At 38.7% G+C, this 19,722-nt stretch overlaps 1 protein-coding gene across 2 annotated transcripts in view; it reads left to right on the top strand.

The window, feature by feature from the left end:
• PRPSAP2 (phosphoribosyl pyrophosphate synthetase associated protein 2) overlaps window positions 1–19,028 on the top strand; it is a 33,736-nt gene extending 14,708 nt beyond the window's left edge. The window contains exons 5-10 of one of the 2 annotated variants that reach the window (XM_078854522.1): window positions 724–839; window positions 5,008–5,063; window positions 9,100–9,248; window positions 15,244–15,314; window positions 17,555–17,701; window positions 18,351–19,028. In XM_078854522.1, the coding sequence (XP_078710648.1) occupies window positions 724–839; window positions 5,008–5,063; window positions 9,100–9,248; window positions 15,244–15,314; window positions 17,555–17,701; window positions 18,351–18,509 (698 nt within the window). In that variant the 3' untranslated portion in view covers window positions 18,510–19,028. The remainder of the gene's footprint in view (window positions 1–723; window positions 840–5,007; window positions 5,064–9,099; window positions 9,249–15,243; window positions 15,315–17,554; window positions 17,702–18,350) is intronic. The other variant, XM_073361794.2, reaches the window with a different exon arrangement.
• The last annotated feature ends 694 nt before the right edge of the window (window positions 19,029–19,722 follow it).

Genomic DNA, 19,722 nt, shown 5'->3' with positions numbered 1-19,722 from the left:
TCTTGGGTAGTTGTATTTCTGTCAATTTCTCTCTTGCCTCTCTGTTGGGTGATCCCACTTACACCTACTTTTAAGGTGGCATCTGAGAATGGAATAAACTCCCCTGGTTCCTCCAGGGCAATCACCTGCCTGCTTTTTCCCATGGCACCTGTCCTGGGAGCACGTGGATGGTTATAATGAACACTTCATAGATATGCTGTGTAATTGTGCAGTCTGGTCTTGTAGGTTTAATTAAATATTGATTCTCATTTCGTGGGAAGAAGTGTGGGAGTAATTAGAATTTGAGATTGGGAGTCAGGAGTTCTGAGTTGTAATCTTAGCTCTGTCACAATCTTACTGTGTGACTGTAGGCAAATGACTGAGTCTCTGCCTTAATTTCTTGAAATGTGGAAAGAAGGTGGCACTTATCTCTGGTATGGGGGTGTTGAGAATTTTAGTTAATTTTTGTAAATTGCTCTGAGGACTTTGGTAAAAGGTACCATAGAAATGCAAAGTACTCCTATTTATTTGATACCCCATAATCTTAATGGGAAATTTATTTCCGATGTATACTGCAATAAAAACCATAATATTATTTTGTTCTAGTGCAACAGAATATTCATGTTCTAAACAGCCTTTAGTGAAAACTACAGGAGGAGTAAATTTGGTATCTACAGACAATATTTAGGTTTGTCCTGCTTGTTTTTCATACAGTGGCTTTTAAATGTTACTCTCTTTTCAAAGGTCTAACTCACCTTATTACAATGGATTTACATCAGAAGGAAATACAGGGGTTCTTTAATATTCCAGTTGATAATTTGAGAGCGTCTCCATTCTTGCTTCAGTACATTCAAGAAGAGGTGAGCAAGGCCTACTACTGTGTATGAGAGTTTTCATTTCAATGTTGTATTTCAGGTTATCCCTACGTTTGTTGGGTTTAGAACATCAGTAAAGATACTATCAAGTGAAATTTAGTAATTTTTTAAAAAGTCTGTTGAAGAGAGGAGGAATCTCATTTTTTTGAGAGTTTTAAAATGGTAGGTTTTTTGTTTTTTCCTACTCTTGTCATCAACATTCTTCCCACTCTATAGACACCAAAATAAAAAGTTGGGAGTAGGGATCTTTAATTGTGAAAGTGTAAATGTACAGAGCATTGTGCAAATGTTAATTGAGGACATTTTAATAAAATTATAATAGATCAGACTCGAGGTCACCTAGGCAGCATTGTCTAATGGTGAGAACAGATGACCTGTAGTCAAGAGACCTTGATCTGCTACCTACTTAAGAGTGTGGGATCTTGGGAACCTGAACTTCTGTACCCCAGTTTCTCCACCTGTAAAATGATATTGCTCTCTTTTATAAAGTGCCAAGAGACTTGTGGATGTCAAATGCTGTTTTAGTAAAAAATATTTATTGTAACATCATGCTTCTGTCATTGGTTAATGCCCAGTGCTTTGGAAGAACATGAATGCTTCCCACCCTAAAACGGACACATGGCTACCTGTCAAATGGAGGGCACTCTTCAACCTAGGGGATTGTTTTATATAGGTATAGCTTTCGTCTGTACTAAAAACTCCATGATGCACTTTTGTTATGACGTTATTTTAAACTGGTGTGGGGAAGTTGGCAAATTTATGGCAGTGATTTTTTCTCAGCCAATGGTTAGCTGGTTATATATATTTGCATTAGAAAATTCTCTCTAGCTAAGATGGCAATAGTATAAAACTCATCTGCAGATTTTTGGAAGCTGGCAAACTCCTTTGGCAGGTGGATATTTAGAAGGGGTTTTTCTTATTTCACTTCCTTAATCTTTTCTCTGCTTCACAGAATGACTTACAGGAAAGTAAGCTAACTAAAAGGACCTTACATACTTAGTTTCCCAGGATTTGGGCAAACTTAGTGCCTTCTAGCCAATCCAGAGGCCTATGTTATATGTGTATCTCTTCATAAAATTGCCATGTAACGCTGATCAGGAATAACTTAATACATCATCTGCATTTCATATTTACCAAATATGCTCTGGATGTCATGTATTTTGAATACTACAGCATGCTAAATGTTTGTTGGTATCTTTAATAGGATGTATTGACTAGTGTGAAATAAGTTCAACTTGCAAAGAATGGAGATTATTTACAAAGAACTTAAACCAAATTGAAAAGGAGTACTTGTGGCACCTTAGAGACTAACAAATTTATTTGAGCATAAAGCTTTCATGAGCTACAGCTCACTTCATCGGATGCATGTAGCTCACAAAAGCTTATGCACAAATAAATTTGTTAGTCTCTAAGGTGCCACAAGTACTCCTTTTCTTTTTACGAATACAGACTAACACGACTGCTACTCTGAAACTTGTCATTAAACCAAATTGTAAAGGTTGAGAGCTGCTGGTGCCCATTCCATGATAATTTCCCACCCAGATCCTTTGAGAATCGAAGATGAAATTGGATTTTCTTCACCCCAAGATACCCATTAGTTGGATACTATGTGGCATAAAGCCTTCATGGGCTTCATGTTTGTGTATATGTCTGAGCATGCTTATTTAGAGAACACTTCATATCACCTTCACACACTGTACAGTGTGCACATTAGATGTTAGTGACTTATCATAATTCTCTGCTGCTAGGAGTTGCCAGTGCCCATATTTTAAGTTTTGAAGGGCATTGTTGAACAGTTCCAGGTTGTTGACTTTGCTTTTGCATGAACTGAGTAATGGAAATCATGTTTGGAGATTTGGCAGTTAAAAGTGAGACAATCCTGTTTGAACAGAAATAAAGCCTTCAATATGTTAAATGGCATGCCCTACCTTGTCCGTATCTTGCACTGTATGCCTCTTTCATATGGCCTATCTAATTTTACATGGTCTTTAAAGGAGCACAATTACATGGGGGGGAAAGGGAAACTTCAGCACTTTTTTTTCCCGGTCATATTTCTTGTATTATAAGCAGGGCTAGTAGTCTCATTTATTTTAATGTTGCCTGACGCTTCCCGTTGTCAGACCCTGCCTTCTGTTGCTTAGAACTTTGCCAAACTTAACTGTTTGGGTTAACATTTTCAATGCTGGGTGTCTGCCTCAAGCTGAATAATTTGGAAGTTTTTAGCCAAAATGGATCATTGTTTCAGAAACAAGGCTAGGGAAGAATACATTGTTTTGCCCATATTAAAACCTTGATACCTTTTATCTAGCACCCCATGCTTTGGAGCAGGAATTTGACATGTGGCAAGGGATGGCCTTGGTGTCAGGGATGTGCCTTTTGCTGTGCCATGAAAATCCACCCAAATTTGGCCAAGTTGTAATGTAAGCCTTTGAAAAATCAATTTAAATATATTTAGTAGAGGCTTCTTGGATTTTAGCCGCTAAATTCCACAAAAATTCTGCTTGCACTGGGCACAGAATCATAGGACTGGAAGGCACCTTGAGAGATCATCTAGTCCAGTCCCTTGCACTCATGGCAGGACTAAGTATTATCTAGACCAGTGTTTCCCAAATTTGGAACGCTGCTTGTTCAGGGAAAGCCCCTGGCGGGCCGGGCCAGTTTGTTTACCTGCCTCATCCACAGGTTCAGCTGATCGCGGCTCCCACTGGCTTGGTTTGCCGCTGCAGGCCAGTGGGGGCTGTGGGAAGCGGCGCGGGCTGAGGGACGTACCGGCAGGTACTTGTGATCCACTATGAACTCCAGATCCCTTTCTGCAGTACTCCTTTCTAGACAGTCATTTTGTATGAGTGCAGCTGATTGTTCATTCTTACGTGGAGTACTTTGCAGTGGAGTCCTTATTGAATTTCATCTTATTGACTTCAGACCATTTCTCTAGTTTGTCCAGATCATTTTGAATTTTACTCCTGTCCTCCAAAGCACTTGCAACCCCTCCCAGCTTATTATCATCCACAAACTTTATAAGGGTACTCTCTATGCCATTATCTAAATAATTGATGAAGATATTGAACAGAACCGGACCCAGAACTGATCCCTGTGAGACCCCACTCATCGTGTCCTTCCAGCATGACTGTGAACCACTGATAACTACTCTCTGGGAATGGTTTTCCAACCAGTTTTGTGCCCACCTTATAGTAGTTCGATCTAGGTTGCATTTCTGTAGTTTATTTACGAGAAGGTCGTGCGAGACGGTATCAAAAGCTTTACTAAAGTCAAGATATACCATGTCTACGCTTCCCACCCATCCACATGTTCTAGCTTGGGGCTGAGGAGGACTTTCCTTGCAAAGGTGTCTGGGCACCTGAACTGTGGGGCAGGGAGCCTCTGTGCTCTCAATGACTGGGGGAGGAACCAGGACTGGCTGGGGAAAGATACTGGAACAAGGAGCCATGGGTGGGGGTAAGAACACTGAGATTGGACAAGGAGCCTGAGGAGGGAGCCCGTGGGGATGGAGAACAGGGATATGGGGAGAGGGGGAAGAAAGAGATCGCAAATGGGCGGAACTGGAACTGGCTAAGTGTGGAGAGTGGAACTCGCATGAGAAGCCAAGGGTGGGAAGAGACCAGACTGGGGCAAGTTAGAGTAGTCATGCTTGGGAGAAGTGAACGGAAGAATTTGTGCCCACTAGATCACGCTCCCCTCCAGAACCTGAAATAGATTCCTGAGTCTCACCATTCCTCTGTTGTCAGCAAATAACTGTGAAACCCTCTCGTTAAGATTCCCATCCCCCTTTAGTGCCGGTCCACTATGATGACAACCTACTACTGCTATCAGTTATTTTGTTTGATCAAGTGGTAGTGGTCTGCGCACCCCTGCTGATGATCCATATGGGTGTCAGTATGATGCCACAGGATGGAATTTGAGGTTTTTTTCAGTTTGTTTTTAAAAATGTAGGAAATTACACACAGAAAACAACATTAAAAGAACATTTTTAAGGTTGTAAAATCTAGGCATTCAAAGCTAGTGTTATTTGCTTAAACTTGAAGTATTTGATACTTCAGATATTTTTTAAAATTCTTAAAATTATATGTGGCATTTAATGAGCTTAAATTTCCATAAAAGATATGACATAGTTGATCTCTGTTGTTTGCTACAGATCCCAGATTACAGGAATGCTGTGATTGTGGCCAAATCGCCTGCATCTGCAAAGAGGTGAGTAAGATCTACTCTCTTTGATTGGAGCAAGGAATATGTAACTAACACAGTTCCTGATTTTAGCATTAAATTCAGGGCACTGGCATATGAAATGAGAGACTCAAAATGAAGGACTCAGATAACCAATTTATTTATACATGAAACTTTCCATATTGTTTCAGTAGTCAGTATTGCCGATACTAATAATTTACAGCACTGTGCAGTTAACATTGGATCCATGTGGGCATAGACTACTTGGAAAATCATTGTTGCCTTAATGACTCATTTTCAGTGAAGCTTTATTTAAAATATTTGAAATTTTACCAATGTGTGTGTATGTGTGGAGCTGTATGTGTATGTATGAATATATAGAAACTGTTTCTATATGTTTATTACATCTGAATCTCTGTCCTAATGTGGGACTTGAAGTCAACGTGAGGGGGATAAATAGAAGCATAGTAGTATAAATAAAGGAACACTGTCAAGGTTGGCAGGCTAAAAACATCGCTTCTCCATCTTCTGCCAAATCTGTAGAATGAAATATTTTTCTGATTACTAAAGTATGGACAAAAATAACTGATCCACTACCTAACGCACAGTGCTGTTTCTCAGACATTCTGTTTTCTTCTTCTTTTTTTAAATATTGCAAGCAGTCAGTTGAATGTTCATGAAATTATCTCAGTACCTTTGTTGTAATATTTAAGATATGGTCTTCAGCTTCTTCCAGTTTTATTATAACTTCATTGCTGTTTTAGAGGGTCTTTTAAAAATTTAAAGCATGAAAAAGTGAATCCAACAATGGAAGAACAAAGAGTGTTTAGCATTCTAAAAATATGTTAGGAATATTTATTACATTTAAATATGTATTTATATTTAAATATCCATTGTTTAAAATTTCAACTATGGACGAAGAACAATGGCAAGGCAAATATGACAACTTTGGTCCAAAATGGTTGCTTAATGTGATCATGATTTAGAAAGTGACTGGCCAAATCCTAAATATAGAGAGTTTATTCTCTAGTCTGGCTGAAGTGTGCAGGGTCCAGGGCAAGCTTTCTCTTCTCACTGAGATTAGTATTTTATCATGTTAACATGCTTGTTAAGTAATCATCCTTGATTTCTGGTTTTGTTTATTTATGGCTATCTATCCCTCTGCTCTCTGATGGAATTTCACTCCTTTAAGAAGCTGATAAGGAGTTGGATGATAGTTTAAGAATTAAGGGTGGCTTTTTTGCAGTCACAACTGATTACTTATGGAAGTGTTACCAAGACTTTTATATCGGGTAGTATGACTTTGTTAGTAGGAAAGGTTTGTTTTGTAATAAATCAGAACAGTTTCTAACTGGTAGCAGAGTACTAGGAAAAACTCTTTCATGTTTTTTATCTAACAGTATTCTTCATATGAACTAAATATTCCACTACTTGTATTCAATACCTCTTTAATCTGACTTCCATGTGACTGATGCTATATAAGCGGGTGCACTTTATTTTTTTAAAATAGAAGTTGTTTATAAATAATCATTCTGGCCCCCAATTGCATCCCTGTCTTGTAATTCAACTTCTGAATTTTACTGTTTTTCATATAAGCTCTTAGCTGCATACTCTTGTTGACAATAATATTAGCAGGATCTTTTTTATTGAATGTTAGAGTGTCTTTATTGTTCTGGGAATACCTCCTTATTGCCTGTAGTGAATCATACATAAAGGCCCATGAGCACAGTGAAATATTAATTCTGTTTCTGGCATCAATTTGATGTCTTAATTATCTGAATTGTAAGTATGCATCTAAATCTGTGAAGCTATAACAGTGCAATTGGATAAAAGATTATTTTTCTGTCCTGAAGACAGTCTAGTCTTTGGCCTTCCATTCCAGAACTGCTTGCATTTTGGTGATGAGTAAAGTGATCCCTTAGTGTTTCATGTGGCTTAATCATGCCTGTTAGTCACAGGTTTGTGTTGGAGGCTGGGCAGAGCTGCCTTTCTGTTATGGTTGCTCCTGTAGCCATTGTGCATCAAGGAAGCACAAGGTCTTTCAGAGCTTTTGGGCATGCAGGTGTAGAGTATATCAGCTATACTCCTTAAGGAGATACATGATGCCTATTTTCTCTTGAACTGGCTGGCTCCAGTGTCTGGTGCTGAGGAAAGGTGGGAGGTCTGCCTTTTTGTTTCTCTTGAGGCAACTAGTTCCTGCGTGGGTGTCTGCATCCTCTTCCCCCGTTCCCTAGATATATTATTGGGACATATTTATACATACCTTCCAAAATGCAAATATAAGTCCTTGCATTTGCTCATGCATGTCAGTTAGTTGTGCACGCAAATAGAGAACCTAAATCCACAATTCACAGATTTGCACAGGAAAATATGAGGGGTTGCATGTACTCCTGTTTCTGTATGTGCATCTGTGGCTGAAAATTTGGCCTAATTAGTATGGCCTAGAAAATATTGAAGGCAACTGTTAGTCAAAATGTTGGTTCCTACAACTGTTTCTTAAGTAGTCATTTGTAAATCTGAGAGAGCTGAAGTGTTCTGTAAGAAAATTAATTGTTTGGGCAGGGGAGATAAATTCTTGACAAAAAATAACCAAGGAAGACAAATGTCAGCTTCAAACAGTTTTTCTTTTGAATGCCTATCTTTGACAGGAGATGGCTTAGTCTCTTTTCATTCAGAATGTTTGTTCAGTTTCTGGTCTCATTGCACAAGTCAGGTAAAAGTCATTTTGCATACAGCCTGAGCTTTATTCAGTTTAGTGTGGTGTCCTGATTTTGCCAGTTAGACTTTGTAAAACTCTTGTTTGTTGAATTGGAATTTTTAATTAAAAAAGCAGGTGGTTGGAATAAAAATCATATGCTGTATTTAAATATTTCTTTAAAAAAATCCTTATTAACTCCAAAGATTGTAAGTGAAAGACTCTTAAATCCAACCTAGCTTGCCAGTGATGCTCTTTCCTTATTTATTGCACTTCACTTGGCTTGTACGATGAAACTGGACTTGTCAGTTCTAGTTTTTCACTTGCTATCCTCCTCCACTCAGCATTTGAGATGCTAATACTGCAGGAAAAATTATATTTCCCTTCTTTTCTTCCCCTGTGCAATCAAACAGTTCACTGATATTTTAAAATTTAATTGAAAACTTTATTTTTAACACATCTAAATTTGTACCCTAAACTCCTTGATATTGACCCTTTACGTAATTCAAGATTGCAATTGAAGAAATGGTGTATGGTAAGGGATTTTTTTCATTTTGGAAGTTTACTAAAACACTGGTTTTGACTTGCAACCAGTGATCCGGCAATAGGTTAAATAGCTGATTACTTGAGTTTTGTTATTCCTGTAGGATATCCACAGTTGCAAACCAGACTGTCTAGGTTATTCTGTGCGGTTTAGTCCACCTCTTATGTTCGTATACTTAATTTTAAATTGGGTATTTATTCCCATTTGAAAAAGTTTTTACCCAGGGAATGCAAATTAATCTGAGGTCTTGAATCTGCTGCAGTCAGTTGTGGACCACTGTCAAAAACCCTGCTAGTCTGAGAGACCAGTGTCAGTTTTAAGGCCCAAGATCTCAGGCTTCCGCAGGACTAGAAATGAGGGATGTATACAGTTGGAAAAGCTCACTTGAGATCCCTAGTTTTCAAATGGTATACAGCTTTAATTTCTAGCAACATTGGGTCATAGCGCTGTGGCACCTTTAAATTCATGCCAGAAGTGAAGTAGAAGAGTGTAAGACAATAATCTTATATGATTTTAACAGTTGATTTTTAATTCATGTTGCAGCTGAAAAATGGAAGAAGCAAGATGGTAATCTGAACTTAATGATTAACACTTGTTCTATTACTTGCAAAGGCTTGAAACACTTTGGCAAGACCAGTGCAAATGCTGTCAGGACTATCAAGCTTTTCTAAACCCAGTGATTAGAAGGTGTCTTCTAGAAGTAGTCCCTGCTTTCTTTTCCTCAGTTGTAGGAATCATTCAATTTTTCCTCTATTTCAGAAGTTAAAAATAGGCTTGTGTTGAGTGTTTGGGTTATTTTAACTTTAATGTATTCTTTCCTGCAGGGCACAGTCATTCGCTGAGCGCTTGAGGCTAGGAATTGCTGTGATTCATGGGGAAGCTCAAGATGCTGAATCTGACCTGGTGGATGGTCGACATTCACCTCCTACAGCCAAAAGTGTAGCTGCTATTCATCCCAGTTTGGAGATACCCAGTAAGTAAGTTTGTGTGTGTGTAACTGCTTATATTTTGGATTTTTCTAACCCATTTGAGGATGTTAAAAAGGGGTGGCTGTCAGAAATACACTAGCAAAGAATTACTACAGATACCTTTTTTCCTATGGTGCCTATGATTTGCAGCAGTGCAAAACTGTGTGGCTGAGTGACAAGGCGGGTAAGGTATCTTTTATTGGACCAACTTCTGTTGTTGAGAGAGACAAGCTTTCGATCTTACACAGAGCTCTTCTTTAGGTCTGACTGTGTGTCCTGTATGAGTTTGCAATACCTGCACTGACCTGGGTAAATAGACAAGTGAGTTCCTCTGCCTCATCATTTCATTACCTCATATCTTACACATTACTGTAAGGCTGTTTAGGTTTGATTTATTTAAATATTTCATTTGTGTTAACAGTATATAAACCTCCCCCCAAAAAAACTCTTCTCCCTTCCCTTCTCCACTTGAGGTAAATACATCAATTTAGGAAAGTAGCATCGTCCAGCAGATAGAGCATTGAACTCTGAGTCAGGAAACCTGGATTCTATTCCTGTCTGCCACTGACCTGCTGTATGATCTGGGGCAAGTGATTTACTTCAGGTTCCACTCATGATTCGTTTCATTAAAATGCTATGTAAGAGTCAAATATAATTAAATGAAATTTTTCATGGTGAGAAGAGTATCTGTTAACTGCCACACAGTGCAGAGAAAACTAAACAGCTGAGATGGATATTTTCCTGGCTAAAAAGATTGCTGGCTGAAAAGAATTAATCCCAAGGAGTGCTCCATATTGTTGTTTATAAGCTAATTTCATATAAAAATTGTGTGTAACAGGTAGGGTTTCTACATATACACCATGCATTAGACTCAAAACCACAAAAGCAAGAGAACACCCCAGACCACATCCGTAATTCTGCGCTTCAGCTCTTCTTTCTGCACACACCTTTCTGCTAAAGTAACTCTTCCCAGTACTTACAAGTTGTGGATATTTGTTAGAGTAGCAGTTTAATAAATGAGGTGTGTGATAAAGGCTGCCGTCCATATTGGGGTACAGTTATGGTTGTGTGTATGGTAGCTGTGGTAGTGGTTAGGTGCATCCCTGTGGATTGAAGAGTAGAAGGCATGTACTGTAAAGTGGTGTGGCTTAACTTTTCATTTCTTTGCTGAAGTAGTTTTGTCATATGGTGTGTGTAGCAACTGTAACAGTTCCACAACATTTTTTGTGTATTAATTTCCTAGGCTTTTTAATGTTTTAGTTGGGGTGGAGGGGCAAGATTGTGAGAAAGGTGTTGCTAGTGGACCTCCAGGGTGTGGTGTTCCTGGAAACGTACTAGAGCAGTGGTTAATGACAACGTTATCCATTAGAGGGACAAGGTGGTTGAGGTAATATTTTTCATTGGACCAACTTCTGTTGGTGAGAGAGACAAGCTTTCGAGCTTCAGGCCTGAAGAAGACCACTGTGTAAGCTCGAAAGCTTGTCTCTCTCCCGAACAGAATTTGGTCCAATAAAAGATGTTACCTCACACACCTTGTCTCTAATATCCTGCAACTGACATGGCTACAACATTGCATACAACTTTCTCCATTAACATCTATGCTTTCTTGGCACTTAAAAACTGATAGAAAAATTATAGCTTCTGATAAAAAAAGATTTTTATCTGTGCAGAGGATTTTGTGTATGCTGAAGACTTTGTCAATTGGTCACCTACTGTGTATAAGCTTTCTGTTACGATGAACAGTGGCAAAAAAATGACCTTAGTGCTAAAAATGTATTAAAAAAACGAAAGCAAAAAATCTTACGTAACAGATCTAGTAAATATTCTTCTCTTAATTTTGTGTAGATAGACCAATTTTAAAAAAAAATATACCAGTTGTCAAAAAAGTAAGATTGAAGTTGGTCTGAAATACATCTGTGGATAAAAATGACAGTATTTATGCCCTTTTGCTTTTTAACATTGAAAATTTCACACTGAAAGGCCACCTCATATAGAGGAAAAACAGAAACGTATGTTCCATTTTAAACTAATCTCAGAATGGAACTTTAACTATGGAGTAGCAATTATTATCTTCAAAATTACAACAAATATAACCAGCACTGTGATAAGGTTTAACTTTAACATTTGTATTTTTATTTTAGCTTGTGTTTTCCCCTTCCCTTTGTAATTGTGGGAAATAAAAATGAAAATGCACTGAGTAGATGAAGGATGTCAGTTTTTTAAAAAACTTTGAATTTTCTTGCTTTTGTGGGATAAATTTTATTCCTTAACAACCTTTAATGTCAGCTAGTTGTTGGACCTGAGAATGATTTAGCAAAAGGATAGACTGTAAACTTATTCACCAACAGGTGTCACTGCTGTCAGTGAGATTTAAAAGTTTTAGGGAAATATAAATGTACAGAGCAGAAAATGGCAAAAGTAAAGATCCCAGATATGATTAGAGTACGTTTGACTGTATGATCCTGTAATTGTTGAAAGCTTTTATTTATACATCTGTTTGTCCTTTATATATCAGTTTGTTCTGTCTCAAATGTAGCAATTCCTTCTTGTAGTCTTCCCAATTCTTGTGATCCCTGTGTGAAGGATGGGTAATTGTCATAAGAACATACCATGCTGCTTTGCAATAGGGCGAGTGGTATAAATTAAGGCAAAGCAGCAGCCTTATTTAAAACTGCCAGCTTTAAAAGTTAGCATGGTTTTCAGTCACTGCAGGGCTCTTGGCTCTTGCCACACTGAGCCCACTCTTCTGAAGGTGGCACTTGCTTTTCTTGTCAGGGTCATTGCTTCCAGAAATGCTGCTCACCACAGCATAGGATTGATGGCCATTTAGAAGTTGGAGATCTGTCAGTATGCATTAGCATTAGGTGCCTGTATCAGAAATATAGCCCTCTTTACACCTTGTCAGACATCCAGAAAAGAACTTTGAAGAGAATGCAAAGGTGCTAACATTTCAACTGAACCAAGCAGCTAAAGAAAAGGGCAAGTGATGCTGTGTGGAAATATTGCTTTATGATGCTTTGTACTACTTCAGCCTCTTTCATTTGAGGCTCTTACAACATTTTATAGACATTAAAACACTGGATGTTGGGAGGCTTAATTAACTCAATTTTACAGATAGGGAAACTGAGGCAGAGACTTTTCCAAGGTGCCTTGCAAGTCTTTGTGAGAGAATCCAGAAGGGAAAGCGTTTGCAGGTCACTTTACATTTACACTGTACAAACAATGACTAGGTATGGAGTCCTAACAAATAGTCTTGTGCTTTATTAATGAATGCATGCTTCATGCATACTTGGTCGTTAGATGGGGACTTTTCTGTTAGCAGTTCATTGGAAGGAAACAAGTAAAATGTCTTAACATCTCATATTGTATTGATTTTGTGTGTGTGTGTGGGGTGGTGCGGGTTGATAAAGTTCTCCTTGGAGTGATTGCGCACATATACAGTCCACTTTAGTACTGCACTTGAGTTGGAGATTTTTGCCAGCGGTACTCCTAAGTGGTGCATGTGCCCCTGCTGTCCTTATGCTCAGAGCTGAGGGCATAAAAGGGATGTGTCCACCACCTCCCTCTCAGTTCCTTCTTATCGCTTGTGATGAGCGTTGGAGCTCCCCCGTTGCTCTTGACCTGTGGTTATCCACCTTAGACACGTTTTTCTCCTGTATGTGTAGTTAGTTCAATTAGTTAGTTTATAGTCTTTCAGGGGTTATTTTGGTTTAAATCCAGGTGATTTCTCCACAGCAGTGTGCCATGTGCAGGTCTGTTATCCCTGTCACAGATAGGCACAAAAGTTGTTTAATTCATTTAGGTGAGTGGTACATGAGGGACAAATGTCCTATCTGTACCTCATTCCCCAGGAGGACTGAGAAGGGGATTTCCACCTTATGGTTCCTCTTATGGAACAGGCAATGCATCCCTCTTTAGAGCCTGACCCTGACCACAAGAGAGCAGAGAATTGCTTCCCAGGGATTGCCCCTTCAGCAGCCTCTGCTCCAAAGCAGTCTTTGTGTGAGATCTTCTTCCTTGCCTATGGCCTCCTCGACATGCTCAAAGCCTTCCGAGGCTGATAGGCTGCACTTCTTTTCTCATAAAAACAAATTCTCTGCTGCCGAGTCAGGGTGTGGTTGGAAGCACTGACGCTAGCACTGTCTTTGCAACCACCCTGAACAACAAATGCAGGAAGTTTTGCTCCAGAAGAGGTCACAGTCCAGGTTCTTTGACAGACACCTTCCTTCTCCTTTGGTCAGGTCTTCTCATATATGTTTCCTCCATCCTCCTAATTCTGAGGGTGATCATGGAGCTAAAAGGGACATTTGAAATCTTCCGATCTCTCCATCTGTTTTATAAGGGTGTATCTGGGCTCCATCTCCTGATACAACTTCCAGTAGATGAGTTTTGGTTTTTTCGCATCCTTTGTGTCTAGGGTTTTAAAAGGCCTCGTTTACACATATACTCATGGGACCTGAATTTAGTTTTGTCCTGTTTAATGGGTTCCCTCTTCAAACCTCTAGCAACAAATTCCTTGTAATTGCCATCAGTCAATACCGTGTTTTTGATAGCGATTGTGTCTGTGAGAAGCACGTCAGAGGTTCAGGTGGTGTTAGCAGGACCCTTCTTTCACAAAGACAAGGTTTCTCTTAGGCCACACTGTAAGTTTATGCCTAAGGTAGAATTTGCACTCCACCTCAACAAACCTATTCTTCTTCCAGTATGTTTTCCAAAGCCTCACTGTAGCAAAGCTGAGGAGAGGCTTCATATTTTGGATGTTCAAAGGGTTCTATCCTTTTATATAGCCTGAACAGTCTTTTAAGTCATCTCCAAGACTCTTTGTAGCCTTTTCTGATAGGCTGTAACTGGCTGCCCTTTAATCTTATCATATATCTCACTGGATGTCTGACTGTATCAAGCTTTGCTATGATCTAGTAAAGGTTGTGTCTCCTCTGAGAATAATGGCCCTTTGAACTAGGGCTTGTTCCACTTCATCAGCCTTCCTGAGTAACATACCAATAGTGGACATTTGCAAGGCTGCTACATAGACATGAGTACATAACTTTTCCAAACACCATGCTCTCACTCAGGGTTCCTGGGACAGTGTGAATTTCAGCCAGTCAGTGCTGCAGTCTCTTCAAGTAATCTGAAGTCGCACTTCCTCTACGAGAACAGTTTATGAGTGACCTACATTGGAATGAATATATGCACAATCACTCTAAGGAGAAAAAAGTTACTTATCTGTACAGTAACTGTTGTTCTTTGAGATGTCATGCACATATACATTCCATGGCCATCCCACGTTCCCCGCTGCTTTGGGTATTGGATGGGGATACGAAGGAATGGAAAGGGAGGTGGCAGCCATGTCCCCTTCGGCTCTGAGCAAGAGGACAGCGGGGACGCAGGCACTACCTAGTGATACTGCTGGCAAAAGTCTCTGATTCCAGTGTATTGGGCACGCACGCACCTACAGTGGAATGATTATGTGGCCAACGCATCTCAGAGAACAACAGTTACTGTGCAGGAAAGTAACCGTTTTTTCATACGCATTTTACACCATTGTTGAGCCCAGAAATCCCAGTTCCTCCCTAGGAACTGAATGTCATTCTTAAATTTTACTGTACAAATTGCACTGCATACAAGACTTAATGGCTTGAGTTAGCAGACAGCAAACATGTGCCTTTAAGGCACCAGTCCTGCAAGTTATTTTATGGGTGGATCACTGTGCCCATCTGGAACCCCTCTGATTTCAAAGGGATTCTGTGCAGGTGTTTACTCATACAGAGTAACTTGCAGAATCGAGGCCTAAATATTTATAGTTAATATCCTATGTGGAAAGACTCAGTGCTCTGGGCGTGAGACTCTGCTGCCCAAGGAAGCAGAGCAATGATGGTGGAGACAGTTGCTGCTTTGCTTTTATCTATGGAAAAAATGAGAAACGATGTCTAGTGCAAAGCAAGAATTTCCTCATTCATTTTAGCATGTGCAATTTTTCTTCTTTTTTTATCCTTTAATCAGTGCTGATTCCAAAGGAAAAACCACCCATCACAGTTGTTGGAGATGTAGGAGGAAGAATAGCCATCATTGTGGTGAGTGGATATTTTGGATCAAAACTCTGATAGCTTTGAATTTCGGAATGTGTGTGTATATTTGTGGGTATCCTTTAAAGTAGGGCTAATTTTGAAGGTTTTCCTATTGTATCTAAGCTAAAATTGTCAAACTCCTGACATGTAAGAGAGCTTGGGGTCACTCTAGTCTTAAATTAAGGATACACAGGGCAAGAATTCAGTGGAAGATCCTATCTTGGTTTTCAATCTCAAAAATTAATTTCCTGATTTCCAAATATAAGTGAAATCTTTGAAAACAACTTGTTTGGTTATTTTTTTAAAAATCCCATCACACTCTAGTTCTCTCTCTTTTTAATAAGCTTGAAATGGCCTTCCACAAATCTTGCCAGTGTCTAGTTGAAGGGTCATTATTAAATGCTGAGCTGTTGGCATTTGGCATTTAAAACTTTTAACTAGTGCAAAAACATGAATTGTTTGGATGTTTGCTCACTACACGAACATTCTAAGCGCATAAGGAAGACATTTAGGTTGACTCTGAGGTTTCCTAATATCCTTGACAGGCTCTATTAACTGAGAGCATCCGAAATTGCAGTATAAATCTCCTTGATTATGGACTTAATATTTCTGTGCCCCTTCAATAAAATGAGTTTAGCAGCTTACTTTACATGAATAGAGAGGTTAATTAAGGTTAGTAAAGAACTTGAAGATAATTGAGTAGAAGATGTTGCTAAAATACATTGGATTTCTCTGAAGCTTGTGCTCAGAATATTGGTGTAATTGTGTGTAGTGGCTCATCAGCTGAGCAAAATGGCAAGCTGCTCAGTCTTAATGGAAAAATTGCATTTAAGGCCATTAATTTCAATTTTCTTTCCACTTTCATAATTTAAATGACCAAGAGAATTTTTAATAACAATTACACACAGGTTGACATTTGAGGGAGTTTAAAAGTAAAATGGATCACTCCCTTCTATCTCTCTGAAATCTTTTTATTTTTTAATAAAATACTTAAGTGCTGTTTTAGTTCTTGATGATGGTGCCAACTCTCTCTTCCAGTGTAATTTACTGATGAAAACTTCTGGTGGAACTTCTGAAACTGACCCGTTAATCCAATCCTTGTACTTTAATACACTCTTAGGGCATTGCTCCTGTATTAAAAGCAAGGAGGATGTCAGTGTGTTGGGGAAGGCAGAGTGAAGAAAAAAGGGCTGGTTAGAAATGATCTTCCACAGCTAATAGATGTTAACAGGGCTGCATTCAAGATGTTAAAGGACTAAAGAGCATGTGTCAGAATAAAATGGAAGAAAGGATGGACCAGTTTCTTTGCCATATTAACTAAACTTTGGGTAATGATTGAGGTGATTTGGAAAAGCTTTTCATAATGACTGTAAGTTTTGGGGTCCCTGTACATCATCTTGAATTAATGGCCATTTTGTCTTTTAACTGAAGTCTTTCCACATCTTTTTAAAATCAAATGTTTTATCCCTTGTTGAATTTCAAAGTTCAAAAATAAAAAATTATTCCAGGTTTTTAACTGTCCTATTTATTATATTGGAATATATGGGAATATTTATTACTGTTTTATTAGTAAATACATTCTGGGATTTTATTAAATGCTTGGTTTCTTCCCTCATGCACCCTCCTGGTTACATGACTGAATCTTGCTGTATAGGTTTTAAAAATCCTCTTGTGCTTTAGTGAAGAATACTGCAATTAATTTTCCAAAATACACAATGATAGACACAGAAAAGCAGGATCTGGCCCTGATAGTGTCTACTGAATGGGTCGCCTGAAACTCTGTCCAAGAGAGTTTTCGTAAGGTGAAAGCCTGGTAGCTGGACTCTGTTGCATCATTTCAGAGAAACAAAGTTTCATGAATGTTAACACTGCAGATCTAGACGTGCCAATGACATAAAGGCTGATGTTGTCTTAAAGGACGCTTGAGAAATTGCATTATTCTTTGGGGTTTTAATATAAAACGTTATTAATTTGAGATCTTAATGTTTGGAGTAACTTTTTCTATAGGGGAGTCTTTGGTGTCATATTTAGAGCCATGGCAATTCTCCTCTCCCACACTCTGTTCCTGGAGCCCCCAAATAGGATAGTAAGGGTTACTATCAGTAAATTAATAATGTGGTTTGTATGTAGACTAGAGAAATCTACTTCCTTGACACCAGTAGAATTACACTAGATCTGTCTGCCTCTGTTGCATGGCCTGTTTGAGGAAGTGTGGAGTCTTCATTGGCCTGGTCCTATTTTGACAGGATGACATTATAGATGATGTTGACAGCTTCCTCGCTGCAGCAGAGACGCTCAAGGAAAGGGGAGCATACAAGATTTTTGTAATGGCGACCCACGGCCTGCTGTCTTCAGATGCTCCCAGGTTGATAGAAGAGTCTGCTATTGATGAAGTAAGTGTGGGCAGGATGGGCTAGCTTCAAAGTTCAGAAGCAAACCAAAATGATGAAAACTTTTCAGAAAATTCAGCCAGCTTTAAAATCCCCACTGACTTGGCTCCTAAAATATTTAATATTGATTTTTACTAATTACAATATCAATTACAAATTTCAGGAACAATACTGTGGCTGTTTGTTCCTGGCTTCACTTTTCAGTACAGATTAAGGTTTTAACATATAATTATTCCATTTTTTAAAGTCTTCATGAATACTTTAGTGATGGGTGCAGCATAATAATAAGACCCTAAGTAAAGGATTGTCAACATATGGAGATTCTCCTTAAGTGAAGAGTAGTGAGTGCATCCCCTTGTGTGTGTTTGACAGGATAAAGGCAAGGAAGGACTGTTTCTTTAGCATTCATAGATAGGTGAGTAGGTAGGCATCCAACACAATGAATAACCTTTCACAAGGCTATGATCCTGTCCATAAACAGTCACAAAAGGAGATCCTGCTGTGCATCAACCATTTAACTTTCTCGGGATCTGGAGGGAAGAACTTGCCTTTTCAGACGCTGATGTGATAGGGTGCAGATCAGAAACTGAAGGGAAAAGATCAGGGAAAAATCATTTGTACTGTGACAGTTTCTCTCTTTTTCTCTCTCTAGGTTGTTGTAACCAACACGATTCCACATGAAATACAAAAACTCCAGTGTCCCAAAATTAAGACAGTGGATATCAGTATGATCCTCTCCGAAGCCATTCGCAGAATCCATAACGGGGAGTCCATGTCTTACCTTTTCAGAAATATAGGACTAGATGATTAATCTTTTCTTTTTATTCTAAAGAAATACCAAGGGCCAAACTGGAATTGTATAGAAAACAAGCTGTGAAGCATCATGCTTACCTTAATATTTCAATTGAGTCATTTCTGTTTTGTTGTTTTTCTCGGTTTAAATTTGAAGGTAGACCAGATTTCAAGATCTATTTTTCTTTGCAGTTTTTGAAAAAGACCCAAAAGTTTTCCAAAAAGAAAAAAAAAAGTTGTTCTAGTTGCTTTTAGGTTAGTTGCACTATGTGTGGAAAACAAACACTTGAAGCAAGAATTTAGCTCATAAACTAAACATTCCTTCCCCAAAGCTGCTTGCTACAAGTGCTTTAAAAAGTTGATAAAATGAAGTGACTGTATAATATTTGCATTTTAAAAGCCAAAAAGGTTGTACTGTTGTATGCAGTTAAGTGACATTTTGTAGAAGTGCTTTTATAGAAAAGCATATGAAATATGCACCTGTATTTATTTTCTGCAACAAAGAATAAAGATTTGTTTTGTGTGAGCTTTTTAAAAAATGTTTATTCAGAAGTTACTTGCATTTTAGAATGTGGCCCTATCAAAAATTGCCATTTGCGGGAGGTGTGATGTTGAACAAAGTTGTAAGGTTTGGTACATTTTCCTTACTAATATAAGCTGAGCGAGCATACACGTTAGGGAAGGTAATTGGCTTTATATTGTTGCTGCTTTACTGTAAAAGAACAAAGGGGGTGGGGAGGAAGGAAACAAATATTTTACCACTTTTTGGTTGAACTGCCGTACTTCACTAATTGTATAGACAAACAATAGTATGTAGTTTTATTTGGCAACAGAGGTGTGCGAGGCACTTTACAGACAAGTAGACAGGGCTCATCTATCATAATTTTTTACATTATTTATTATTCACTATCATGGTATCAATTTCTGCTCCGTGTCTTGCTGTTGACCAAACTGTTTGTAACTTGGAAGGCTTGGCCTTCCTTAACATCCATTACCCACATGTGTGTTTTTCACACATGCTTCGTTAGATCAGTCTGGAGCCATTCATTTGCTGAGTATGCTTTTTGAATGCTGTTTACAGGCAATGGCAAATAAATATTGTTCTGCTTCATTAGGGATGAGTCGTGTCAAAAGCAATAAAATAGTGCTTCCTTGGGTTTTTTCCAGCCTGCAAGTGTGCTAGGAGGGTTGGACCAGAGACAGGCACGCAAAGCAACAGCACTGGGTTCAAT

This window comes from Lepidochelys kempii, chromosome 10, assembly GCF_965140285.1.
Source record: "Lepidochelys kempii isolate rLepKem1 chromosome 10, rLepKem1.hap1, whole genome shotgun sequence".
NCBI lineage: Eukaryota > Metazoa > Chordata > Testudines > Cheloniidae > Lepidochelys > Lepidochelys kempii.
The sequence above is the reverse complement of the archived record's forward strand: the minus strand, read 5'-3'. Positions and strand labels throughout refer to the sequence as shown.